The 14,058-nt window shown below is 39.0% G+C and overlaps 1 protein-coding gene across 6 annotated transcripts in view; it reads right to left on the reverse strand.

The window, feature by feature from the left end:
• Positions 1-14,058, reverse strand: part of kmt2e (lysine (K)-specific methyltransferase 2E) — a 129,113-nt gene that overhangs the window by 49,723 nt on the left and 65,332 nt on the right. For 5 of the 6 annotated variants that reach the window (XM_043713857.2, XM_043713861.2, XM_043713859.2 and 2 more), the window contains exons 9-14: positions 11,672-11,911; positions 9,421-9,551; positions 5,964-6,081; positions 4,570-4,679; positions 3,277-3,541; positions 3,025-3,123 (exon numbers count right to left, since the gene is read on the reverse strand). In XM_043713857.2, coding sequence (XP_043569792.2) covers positions 3,025-3,123; positions 3,277-3,541; positions 4,570-4,679; positions 5,964-6,081; positions 9,421-9,551; positions 11,672-11,911 — 963 coding nt within the window. The remainder of the gene's footprint in view (positions 1-3,024; positions 3,124-3,276; positions 3,542-4,569; positions 4,680-5,963; positions 6,082-9,420; positions 9,552-11,671; positions 11,912-14,058) is intronic. The other variant, XM_043713858.2, reaches the window with a different exon arrangement.

Here is a 14,058-nt window from a genome sequence, read left to right on the forward strand (position 1 = left end):
AGCTTTCAGCTGCATTTTGATGCTGCAGGATTAGGTTTTTCCAACTAGCGATAACAATATAAGTTGGGCTATCTCCGAAGTTTAAAAAATATTTCAGCATTGCAACACTAACTCCAGTGTAGATATATTTTAACTAACTTATCCAGCAATGCTCTGACATATCTCTGGAGAAGGTAGGGTTTGAACAAGGTCTCCCAATATATACCATTATATGTCTGTGGGAGAGTATACTATATTAAAGAACATTACATGATCAGGTAAAAATAACACCCAATTTGGTTCTATTTTCTGTCTTCCTACTTAACAGGTAAATGTATACAACATCAACTCCCTTTGCTCACCTTATAAGGTATACTACTCAGAACATAGAAATATACAAAGGAGGACAGCAGTAGGCAATTCAGCCGACTTCAGGTCCCACTCCGCCATTTCATATGATCATGGCTGATCTTATCCTGGTCTCACCTCCACTTTGTCATATACTCTGCATGTCCTTTTATCCTGTTTCTCATCAGAAACATAGCTATTTCTTTCTTGAATCTGTTAACTGATTCTGCCTCCACTGCACTCTGCAGCAGTAAATTCCACAGATTCACAGCTGTCAAAGAGAAATAGTTTCCCCTCATCCCAGTTTTGAACCTACCTCCTCTCACTCAATAATCATGACCTCTTCTTCGAGACTGTCCCACAGAGGAAACAGAGTTATAGAGAGCTCAAAGCCTGCCTTATCAATCCCTTTTAGCATTTTTATATACCTCAATCAGATCCCCTCTCATTCTTCTCAACCATTCCTCATATGACAGCCGTTTCATCCTTGGAATCAATCTGATGAACCTCCTCTGAAATGTCTCCAGTGCCACCACATCCTTCCTCAAGTAAGGAGACCAAAACTGGACATAATACTCCAGATGTTATCTCACATAATTTTAACAACATTTCTTTACCTTTATAATCCAGTCTTTTTCTAATAAATTACATTTGTGTTTGGTAATATACGCTGCACTGGCATATCCACTTTTGGCAATTCATGCACAAAATGGGAGACACAATAGCTTAGTGGTTAGCACCACTGCCTCACCGCGCTAGGGACCCGAATTCGATTCCCACCTCAGGTGACTGTCTGTGTGGCATCTGCACATTCTCCCCATGTCTGCGTGGGTTTCCTCCCACAATCCAAAGATGAGCAGATTAGGTGGATTAGTCATGCCAAATTGCCCAGAGTGTTAGTTGCATTAGTCAGGCATAAATATACAGTAGGGAATGGGTCTGGGTGGGTTACTCTTTGGAGGGTCAGTGTGGACTTGTTGGGCCAAATGGCCTGTTTCCATACTGTAGGGAATCTAATCCAAACTAAAAAAATACCCAGATTCCTTTGCACTGACAGACTTTGAATCTGCTTCCCATTGAAATAATAATTTGCCCTTTAATTATTCCAGCCAAAATGGACAATCTCGCATTTATCTATATTAAACTCCATCTGTCAGATTCTGGCTCATTCCCCTGACTATCAATATCCATCTGTAAACTCTATCTCCCCATGACATCCTGCTTTCCCAATTATTTTAGTATCACCTGTGAACTTAGCTATGTTACACACTGTCCCTGCTTGCAGATCATTAGCACAGACTGTACATAGTTGAGGTCCAAGAACTGAACCCTGCGGCATCCCACTAGTTACATTTCACCATCCAGAGAAAGACCCATTTATCCTAACCCTCTGCTTTCAGTCAGTCAGTCAGCCAATTGTCTATACAAGCCAATGCTCTATGCTTAACCCCACACAATCCAACCTTCTTGATCAGTCTTTTACACAGCATATTGTCAAATGTTTTCTGGAAGTCTAGGTGTACCACATCCACTGGAACCCCATTATTACATCCTCAAAAGAACTCCAGCAAATTTGTTAAGCATGATTTGTCCTTCATTAAACTGACACTGATACCAAATCTAAAGTAGTCAGTTCTCTGGTTGGCTGCATGACATGGTGCTCTAAGAAACAAATCCTCATGCACTCTGGCCTTTCTTCAAGGCTACCCTTGCTAAATTGATTAATCCAGTCAACATGCATGTTCAAATTGCCCATAATTACTGCTGTGCCCTTCTCATTATACAATGCCCTACTTTGGAAGTATTGTTCAGAGGCCTGTAAATTACTCCTACAAAGCGGTTTCGTCCCTTGCTTTTTATTTACACTCGGACTGATTCAACATTTTGGTTTCTAGTCCAAACATTATTTCTTAAGACAGCTTTGACGTCATCCTTAAGCAATAAAGCAACTCCACCTCTGCTCCTTCATATCTATCTTTTTGGAATACTGAATACCCTTGAACATTTAACTAATTAACATAATTAACTTAATTAACAATGACTGTAATTAACAAATGACATTGGTTAATTCATTCTTTTTCACTGCATTATCAAGAAATATTCCCACAATATTAGCATTTGCTTATTTTTTCCTCAGTAGAATGGAAGCAACAGCATAATGTTTTGTCAAAAACATGAATGGTGATGACGGCCAAACAAAAAGAAAATTAAAGATATGCAGAAGGGGGTAAAGGTTTATAAAATTAATTACCACACTCTGAAATGTGAGAAATGCTGATGAAGTGTCTAAATTCTCAGCCACTTAGAATTGGTTGCTCTTCTTCAGTTAAGTGTTAAAAGTTACTTGATATAATTTCTGAAAGCATCACAGTGTCAAATATGTTCAAGAAAAGTATCAAAACATCTGAATAAAGACAGACTTAAGTTTTTACAAGAAGCAGCACAGCCAGGCAAATTGGATTATTACATTGACGTAAAAACTACAGCAACAGTCTACAAACAGATACAATATCTTTAGGTGCTAAAATCTAACTAGTGACTCTTAGAGGGAACTCAACGCACAAATAAGACGATCTTATAAAATTATACTAATGGAAACCTAATTTCTAAAGCAACAACAATTAGCATTCATTTAAAGCTTTATCAGCGCCTGAAGTCTAGAAATAGCATGAAGCAGCTATTTGCCTGTCAACTTACCATCTTTCTTTTTCTCTCTGCAATCTGCTCCTCAGATTCCATCTCTACTTCATTGCTAACTGGAGGTTTTTCTTCTATTTCCTCAATTATATCTGGCTCCTGCAAGATGGAAATGACTGCTTTACATGATCTGCACTACTCTCTCTACAGATGATGGAAAGCTATATTCTCACTAGATCAGCTGCTACAGGGGTGTACAGCTGGCTATCAAGTCAAAATTACTTCCTATATCAAGATTTGCCATGTTTTTACCTGGTTGTTAGACAGAGACACCCTGAGAGGAGACAATTTTCTCTGTTTATTATCCAAAGCTTTTGTTTTGGTGGCTGTTCCTTCAGTATCAGAAGAGGCATTTTGATTTTGAGCATCCTTATCTTTCAAGTTGTCTTTTTCTTTCTTTCCTTTTCTCCTTCTCGTTTCGTAGCCGGTGCTGATGTTTTCGGTTGGCTCTAAGTTTTGTTTGAGCACTGGGCAGTCTGGATTCCCCTTTAGACATGCACAATCCACTTTGTATTTGCTGCGTGGAGGAAGAATGTATTTCAAATTGTTTTATGTCAAAGCAGATTTTCATTCACAAACATGAAATTTATCAACTTTCAACTATGCAATCAAAATGATCACTTCAGTAGTGCAAGAAGAAAACTCAACTTCTGATCACTCAATTATTTACATCATATTTTGCTCAAATAAGTTTTTCTCTGGCCTGCTTTGTTTCGACGTCCCTGTCTTGTCACGTTTGTTTCTGTATCCTTTTTCTGAATCCACCCCTCCCTCTTGTCCTTCCAACTTTGTTCAATTCCTTTTTAAGAATCTTTGCTTTTCTGTCCATGTTACTGACCCTTGCTTATTGCTTGGATACCACCTTCTGACCCTACTCCTGTCTTGCTTCTTTGTCTTGTGTATTTCTTGTCACCCTTCTCAACGCATTCATACCTATCACCTGTTTTCTTCTACTCCATTGTCGATCTTTATTCTTTACTCATTCCGTCTACCTTAACTTTTAATGAGTTTCTGGTACCCTTCCTTACCTTATTTTAAGCCTCACTTTTTTTTTTGCATGTGATTTTAGATCTCAAAAGGGAATAGTAACATCAATATTCACAGCAGCAAACAAACGTAGAATTAGTGGCTATTCAGAACAGTAACGGATGCTATAGCACTGTGATCATGGACGGAAGAAATAAAAATAATCTTGGTTGCAGGCATGTTAGGGATGCATTTAATGCAATCTGTCCAAGGAAAGGGTATGTGCTCTTTCTTTGATATATCTCTCCAACACCTGTATAATTGGAAACACTTGAGGTAGTCAAGTAGTGATGGTGGAGCATTGACCAGGTCAGGGTGGTCACTTATAATAGTAACCTATGAATTATACTACTGCCATAAATGTCTTGTTATAGCTTTTTTTAAACCTGCTGATTAAATCCTTGTTAGGATTAGAAAACATTGTCAAATTGAACCCGATTGGAGTATTTTATTTCTTCAAGCTTATGATAAAACCTACCTAATTGTCCACAGTCAACATGCTGTCACAAACATACTTACCAGTTCCCATAATCAAAATCAAATCCAATCGTAATTTCAGCTCCCTTTGGAATGCTTCTCACAGAGCAAATATGAAGGTGAATCATACCATCTTTGATAACATGTCGAACCTATAATTTCAAAAATGTGCAAAACAAAATTAACCGGTCTCAGTTTTGGAAAAAAAAAACAAAAAAAGGCATAGATATTGACCATTTTAAAAGTATAATTTCTAGCAGTCATTTGTGCAGTTAAGTGCAGGAACGAGAAACCTGCTATCCAGGAGTTTCTAGTCTTCCTGAAACTGCGCTATATCAATATCTTACCGAACACCAAGCAGAGAAATAGATGAAAAAGTGTGATTTTGATCTACTTATGAGACAGAAATGCAGTAAATTAATCAGAAATAGATGAGCTTTCCTCACTTCAAGACAAGTCAATTTTCACGATTTTTTGTTTACAAGTCTTAATTATCATCAATAACCATTTTGGCATGGAAAATTAAATTTTATAATTGTGAAACTTTAATTTCTTTGGAATTTAATTATTGCTGAAGATTTGATGAAGTAAATATTTTTAAAAGCTATTCCAAGTAACTATTCCAACAGACACCTCTTGAATCAGATTCTACAGTCTCATCAATAATTTTTCAAACTTTTTGGCTAAGAAAATTCAGAGAGATTAGATTACTTACAGTGTGGAAACAGGCCCTTCGGCCCAACAATCCACACCGACCCGCTGAAGCGCAACCCACCCATACCCCTACATTTACCCCTTACCTAACACTACAAGCAATTTAGCATGGCCAATTCACCTGACCTGCACATCTTTGGACTGTGGGAGGAAACCGGAGCACCCGGAGGAAACCCACGCAGACACGGGGAGAACGTGCAAACTCCACACGGTCAGTCACCTGAGGCAGGAATTGAACCCGAGTCTCTGGCGCTGTGAGGCAGCAGTGCTAACCACTGTGCCACCGTGCCGCCCAGAGAAAGTGAGGGCTGCAGATGCTGGAGATCAGAGCTGAAAATGTGTTGCTGGAAAAGCAGAGCAGGTCAGGCAGCATCCAAGGAACAGGAGAATCGATGTTTCGGGCATAAGCCCTTCTTCAGGAATTCCTGAAGGGCTTATGCCTGAAACATGGATTCTCCTGTTCCTTGGATGCTGCCTGATCTGCTGCGCTTTTCCAGCAACACATTTTCAGCTAAGAAAATTCAGAGTTGCTGGTCCTTTACAAGTAGGCACTGAACTCCTGCAGAGGTTGCTGTGCCAAAGTGACTCCTAATTATAGCTTGTTCCAATGCAAAGTCTATGAACAAATATACTTCTAATGAAATACCGACACCTTTTGCTCATAGTTGACTGCAAACTCCAACGACGGTTAAACCCAAATGTTTTATCAAGAAATAATTCACCTCTGAATTTGGTATACAAGACCGTCTGATGAATCGTGCTTCATTTCCAAATGTTCTTGCATCCACACACATTTCTAGTCCACGAAAGTTTGAATAAAATAACACAAAGGGATAAGGCCTAGAAGGAAAACAGTAAAAACTAAGATAGATAGTGCTGGGTCACCAGATTTTGCTCGACATGTGTGACTTTCAACAGCTTTGCAAGTTCCCTCAGTACATTATGTTCATAGAAAAATTGTCAATTGTCCCTTTCCATAAATAACAAAAAACTATTTTCTCAGTCATTTTCTCATTTTGGCATGTAATACCTTTCTTGGTTTCAGAAACTCATCAACCAACATGAAGTCTTACATTTATGACTTGACATAACTTTGCACAAATTACCCTGATGACTTGGCTAGATTGTGTTCTAATAGAGTCAGAGAGATGTACAGATTGGAAACAGACCCTTCGGTCCAACCAGTCCATCCCGACCAGATATCCCAACTCAATCTAGTCCCACCTGCCAGCACCTGGCCCATATCCCTCCAAACCCTTCCTATTCATATACTCATCCAAATGCCTCTTAAATGTTGCAATTGTACCAGCCTCCACCACTTCCTCTGGCAGCTCATTCCGTACACGTACCACTCTCTGCGTGAAAAAGTTGCCCCATAGTTCTCTTTTATATATTTCCCCTCTCACCCTAAACCTATGCCCTCTAGTTCTGGACTCCCCGACCCCAGGGAAAAGACTTTGCCTATTTACCCTATCCATGCCCCTCATGATTTTATAAACCTCTGGAAGGTCACCCCTCAGCCTCCGACGCTCCAGGGAAAACAGCCCAGCCTGTTCAGCCACTCCCTGTAGCTCAAATCCTCCAACCCTGGCAACATCCTCGTAAATCTTTTCTGAATCCTTTCAAGTTTCACAACATCTTTCCAATAGGAAGGAGATGAGAATTGCACGCAATATTCCAACAGTGGCCTAACCAATGTCCTGTACAGCCGCAACATGACCTCCCAACTCCTGTACTCAATACTCTGACCAATAAAAGAAAGCATACCAAATGCCTTCTTCACTATCCTATCTACCTGCGACTCCACTTTCAAGGAGCTATGAACCTGCACTCCAAGGTCTCTTTGTTCAGCAACACTCCCATGGACCTCAATTAAGTGTATAAGTCCTGCTAAGGTTTGCTTTTCCAAAATGCAGCACCTCTCATTTATCTGAATTAATCTCCATCTGCCATTTCTCTGCCCATTGGCCCATCTGGTCAATACTGCAGCATATAGCACAATATCTTAGGTTTGAATCCTGATCCATGGGAAATGATGAAGGTGACATTATCGTTAGCGTCTGTGCCTTTGTATGAGTTGAATGTTTTGGGGGAGCAGAGGGAGGAATAAAACAGCAATGGTTCAATTCTTAATCACTGCCCAGTGATTCTTGCTAGAAATATATACATGAGCAAAGATTGAGATGGCAGCATTAAAACTGCAGGTGGTCATTAAAATTGCATTCTACTGCTTTAATATTTTGTATAGTGCCCATTTATCATCAAGTTCAAGTCCTAGAGGTGATGGAGAAAAAAAAAGAGTGAACCCTCCGAGCATTAAAGACGTGAATCACCAATTTATAGAAACCTGGATTACTCATTCTTGAAAGAATTTAATTGACAGTATTTCCTGGAGAAATAGTTCCTAAAGAGTACAGCATTTCAAGAAGACAGCACACCATCAACATTTTCAAGGAAATTAAGGATCGGTAATAAATGCTGGCCTAGCCAGTGATGTCCATACCCCATGTACAAATCAAAATAAGATGCAAACTTGTTTGCCCAACATCCATTCTCAGATGAGTCAGACTTTCTCCAATTGAATGTCAGAAGTACACATCTCAAACTCTATTTCCCAGCTAACATGTTCATTGCCCTGCCTGGTCAATTTCCAGGCTGAACTAGTTCACTATTTCAGTTTAATATTTGACCCTGAGCATGATTTTGTGACTCCATCTACATTCTAAAGACCATATACTTTTTTTTCTGTAATGCTAGGAATTTCAGGCCCTACCATCGCAGACCTGTTGCTGAATTATTCATCTCATTGCAAACATTTCCAATAGTTGACCATTAATTTTCGACTCACAATAAACCTCACCACATTAAAAATTCTGCTGTTAATGACTGAATTTGCACCAAATTCCTCTCACCCAGCACTGTGGTGCTTAACTGAGCCATGCTGATTGCTGGAGTGCAGAAATACTTTGATTTCAAAATTCTCATCTTTCAACTCACAATATAGCCTCGATCCTCCATATCGCAGTAATGTTCTCCAAACGTACAAAGCTCGGACTTCTGTTTGTCTCTAACCGTGGCTTCTTGTTCACAGCCTCTCCCATTTCATTTGGGGCACAATAAGTGGCTGTAAATGTAGCTGTCTGGCCTTCAGATTCTAGCATGTTCTTCCTAAACCTATCCATCTCTCTTTTTCCTCAGGCATATAATATTTCCTTCTTTGGCTCAAAATATGTCTTAACAAATATCTGAAGGTGCTTTGCAGAATATAGTATTAATAGTGCTACCTAAATACAAGTTGTTGTTGATGTCCCGAAAGTAACTTGTACACTTGACCATGCAACAGAAAGGGTACCATTAATCAAATTGTCAAACTATTAGCTATAGTTGAAACAATTCTCTGACTGTTACAGAAATACTTTCATCTCAACCAGCCATCATTTTTTAAACTTAGGTGACATAAACCAAATATTGCATTTAATGGCATTCACCCTTCCTTTAACTCATCTTTATTGATTAGGATTTTACATCTTGATGCGGCGTGTTGCAAACAGCACGAGCTGATAAAGTCACATCAGGGAAATGGAACTCAAGTGTATGTCTTTAACTAATCAGCTTGAAGTATTGAAGACTCATTCACAGAACACTTAATGGAGACATTATTCATGGGCATACTGCCCCAGAACTTCCAGAATTAACAATTTCAAACTCAAATGTTTAAATTTTTCCAACTATACCTTAAAATTCTGTAGTGTGAAGATGTGCTAATCTTTAATGGCTCGTGTTTTGCTAGACTAAATTTTGTATCAGGATGTCTGCTGTAGTTAACAGACCACTGCTTCAGATGGTGATACTGATGAGTCAGCGAATACTGCTAATTAAGTTGCACAGGTTATGAAAAGGATTAGGCTCAATAAACTAATTGGCTGCCAATCTTTTTATGCTTTATTATATTCTTTAATGAGAACAAGTCAAAAGGATTACTCCACAAACAGATTACAAAGCCATCTATGTACAAACTTCTACTAAAATGGTGACCAAGGGCTGTAGCCACAAGACTTGATGAGAATTAAAACTGAAGGAAGGTAGTTAATTCTTGTTTCCAAAAGAAATTTTTAAAAGTTAAATTTTAAGAATGTTATGGTCACAAAAATAACAGTGAACTTAATTTCTTAAACTTGCCTTTTGAAGAAATGCCCATTGGCTTCAAACTGTTCCCGTAGCATAAACTTTCCTCGATATTCAATTATAAAGGTATCAGGAAGCAAATCTTTGGCAGCTTTCAATATTCTTTTATTTTTCTGCACTTGACTCTGAAAGAAAAATTTCTTAATGATGGACATAGTGCTAATTATCATAACAGAAACAGGCAAATGTCTATTCTGTGATATAAGAACTCTGCCTCCTTCTTACTCCACCCCTCCCCTCTACACCAGCTTAATTTCCTGCTCCCTGCTATCATCTTCAACCATTCCAGTGTAATGAGTTTATATTCACACCACTCTGTACAAAGTAGGGTAAAGTATGTACAATTGCTGGACAGCTATTCATTGCAACTTAAAAAGCTTTGTTTACATATCACACAGAGGTAAAAAAAATCAATGACAAAATAATTTACAAAGGGGTAATTAATTGAAGAAGCAATCAAACTTCACAAACAATACCACTACAGTGTGAAAAAGTGCAACATTCTCTTTAAACTTTGCAAATCTTCCTTCTATTAAGGCTACACTTCATTTTTAGAATGTGTTGTACTGATTGCCATGTTGAGAAAATAATTAAAAATTGGCAATTTATAATTATGGGTACCCTTCACAACCTCAGCCCATCAGCAACATTTCCCACTCCAAAGATATTTCCACCTGCACCACCAGCTCAAACTTTAGGCCTTCAGCCTGGTTTCTGAGTGCCCCATCCCTCCAATCTCACTGTTTGTTTTAAAAAGCCCAACCCCAAACTTTTAAGCCAGTTTCCTCAGCATTAGGGACTGCTGCTAGCCCCAGCAGCACTCCTCGTGGTGGTGGTGGTGTGACTACTGAGTTATTGACCAATCTGACTGGCTAGCACCTCTCTAAAGTGGGACTATCCTCCCGAGAAAGGAGAAGTCTTGCTTTAAAACAATTAAAGCCGCGCCCAGTAATTAAATTGCTGCAGGGCACAGAAATAGAAAATCATATAGTATAGGAGAGGCTCTTCAGCTCATCGTCAGTGTCCCCAAAAATTAAATTATTACCTATACTAGTCCCATACTCTTGAAAATTATGAGACTTCAAATGCTCATCCGAATACTTTTAAAGGTTATGTGGTTTCCTGCCTCAAATACGACCCCAGGCAGTGCATTTCATAACTCACCCTCTAGGTGAAAAAGCTTTTCCTCAAATCCCCACCAAACATCCCATCTTTCACTTTAAAACTATACCCCTCATTACTGACCCTTCAACTAACAACAAAAGCTGCTTTCTGTTCCACTGGTAGCCACTGAAACAGATTTTCCTCAACTTATTTGACTTTTCAGCCTAATCGACGGCAGAACTGCAGTGCATATGGGGCATAAAGAGTTAAGCAAATTTTCTGACATAAGTCTTGGGAGATTATCAGGGATGATCGAGAGAAATGGAATTACAAGGCAAGCAGACTAGATTAAAAATTAGCTAGACAAAATCAAGAGCAATCTTTCAAAGCACTTGAAAGCAATGACTGCCTAACAGTTTAATTCTGGAGACTTAAAATCATTGATATACATAGTGAATGTAACATGGGATCAGAAGGAGCATCTACTTCTCCAGTTCCACATTCACTACATATTTTCAAAACTTAATTTGTTGGTTTGAGGACTGTGTATTAAGATGCAAGCAAATACATTTTTTGAGTTCAGTCTGCAGTAATTTTGCAATGTAGACATCAAACAGGTGTCAACATCTCTTGCTGACATTTGTTGTTAAAGGAGCTGCACTCCAATTATTTTGCCTTTATCAAGATGACAAAAATGGAAAATTCCTGGCTTGAAACCAGAATAACTGATGCCACTTAGCACTCAGAAAACAAACTTTGCAGGATCAGATTGTAAGGCCATATTATAATTGTTTCACATTGATGGCAAGTATTTATGGGTAAGCACAGAAGAAGGATTTTGATCGAATTGCGGCATAAACATAGTAATTAAGTAGCATAATGGAAATGAATTTGTATTGCAAATTGCCCTGGCAGGTTTGATGATGATTCAGAAGTTGGAAAAGGTGTGAATAGTGGAAAAGGAAGGCTACCTGGGAGTAGCGTGTCATAATATTCGGGAGGCAAAGGAAGAGAAACAAAAACACAGAATGAGATGGAAATAAAAGGGAAAACAAATGCTGTTTGCAATGAAAATAAGTTCAGGATGAGTTGTTCTTTTAACAAAATCACTGACTGTTGAACTGTGAAGGTTATTTCTTACCTCAATTGGAGGCTTAAAGGCTGTAAGGTTGGTGTTTAGGTCTGATCTACTGACCACTTCCATTTTCTCATGTCCATCAGTTATCTCTACTGCTAGTCGATGTGCTTCAAGAATATTTTGGATATCCTCACTGTACTGATTCCCATCTGCTTCCTCATAGCGATCCATCCAGGTTTTGATTTTGTTTTCCCACACAAAACTGGCATTATCAACAACATCGGTTTCTGATACTGAACATTGCTGAACAAGAAAGCAACAACACAAATCAATGCATGCACATCCCTTGAATTTCTGTTTCTCTCCCTCATCTTGCATTTGCACATGCACAACATACATTTAGGACAATAAATACACTAACATTTTCTATCTACACCAACCCACAATATTAAAATATTAAGCCTGAGAACTGCATGCATGCAAAAGTTTGCAGCAAGGCAGCACAGTGGCTCAGTGGTTAGCACTGCTGCCTCACAGCACCAGGGACCCAGTTTCAATTCCAGCCTCGGGCGTCTGTCTGTGAGGGGTTGGAACATTCTTCCTGCTTCTCCATGGGTTTCCTCTGGGTGCTCCGGTTTCCTCCCATAGTCCAAAGATGTGGTCAGGTGAATTGACCATACTAAATTGCCCATAGTGTTAGGTGCATTAGTCAGAGGGAAATGGGTCTGGGTGGGTTACTCTTCGGAGGGTCAGTGTGGACTTGTTGGGCTGAAGAGCCTGTTTCCGCACTGTAGGGAATCTGATCTGAGCTAATTTTACTTCCACATGTAGGGAATTATTAAAGTTAACCAATTAGTAACTAATTTAGGACAAAGATTAAATGAAATAAGTAAGAATTACAATAAATTTATAAATAACACCTATTCACTTTCAAGAACTGAAAATAAAACCTTTCTCACACTTGTGTTTACTGACCTCTTCTAATGAAAGGAATTGTAAATAGCAATGTATGATCCTTTTCCAAATATATTACCTGAAATTCAATTCAGTGACTTTCCTTTTGAGCTATTACTTTTTGCCAAAGCCAAAAATCAGATAGGAGCAGAAATCATGATACCTGCTCATGATATTTGCTTCATTGATGAAAACCCTAGTTAAATAATGCCTCCACATTGTAAAAGCACACAAAACATGACTTTTAAGGAACTGATCACTTATTTTCCTGAAGAATCCACCCAAACATGTGATTACCTGATCCAAACTGGACATGACAGATCTAACTTAAATGCTTAACCACAGCACTCATCAACCCACAGGAGTGGGACCAGAATTAGAAATGATCATTGAATATCACACTTCCACAATTACTATTAATTAAAACATCAAAAATGATTGTCACACCCAAATGTAAATCATTATTGACAAGATTGCCGATAAAGCTGTGTCACGATATTATTAAATGAAACGGATAACTTGCGTTTATGTTGGCTTTTTCATTAAGGATAATATTACAACTGTACTTCGGGAAGATATTCCTGGGAATACATCCAGGGAAGTTATTTGGGTGGAACTGAGAAATAAGAAAGGGATGATCACCATAATGGGATTGTACTAGATCTGCTAAAAGCAGAAAGAAATTGAGAAATAAACCTGTAAGGAGATCTCCATTATCTGTAGGGCGGTTATTATCGGGAGTTTCAGTTTTCCAAACATAAACAGGGAATGCCATAGTGTTAAGGGCTTGGATGAAGAGGAATTTGTTAAGGGTGTTCAAGAAAATTTTCTGATTTAGTATGTGGATGTACCTACAAGAGAAGGTGCAAACCTACTCTTGGGAAATAAGGCTAGGCAAGTGACTGAGTTGTCAGTAGGGACCACTTCAGGGCCAATGACCATATTAGTTTTAAAATAGTAATGGAAAAGGATAGACTGGATCTAAAAATTAATGTTCTAAATTAGAGGAAGGAGAAAGTGAGGTCTGCAGATGCTGGAGATCAGAGCTGAAAATGTGTTGCTGGAAAAGCGCAGCAGGTCAGGCAGCATCCAGGGAACAGGAGAATCGACGTTATGCCCGAAACGTCGATTCTCCTGTTCCCTAAATTAGAGGTAGGCCAATTTTGAGGATAGCAACGATGTGGAGGTGCTGATGTTGGACTGGGATGGACAAAGTTTAAAGTCACACAACACCAGGTTATAATCAAACAGGTTTATTTGTAAGTACTAGCTTTCGGAGTGCTGCTCCTGATGAAGGAATAGTGCGCCAAAAGCCTGCTGGACTATAACCTGGTGTTGGGAGATTTTTAATTTTAATGGTATTAGACAAAAGCTTTCAAAAGTTGATTGGGGGGGGGGGGGGGGGGGGGGGGAGGGATGTTCGCAGGTTAAGGGATGTCTGGAAACTGGGAAGCATTCAAAAATGAGATTACAAGAATCCAGAGGCAGTATCCTCC

Source organism: Chiloscyllium plagiosum, unplaced genomic scaffold, assembly GCF_037043375.1.
Source record: "Chiloscyllium plagiosum isolate Xiang-an unplaced genomic scaffold, Cpla_swu_hap1 HiC_scaffold_23, whole genome shotgun sequence".
NCBI lineage: Eukaryota > Metazoa > Chordata > Chondrichthyes > Orectolobiformes > Hemiscylliidae > Chiloscyllium > Chiloscyllium plagiosum.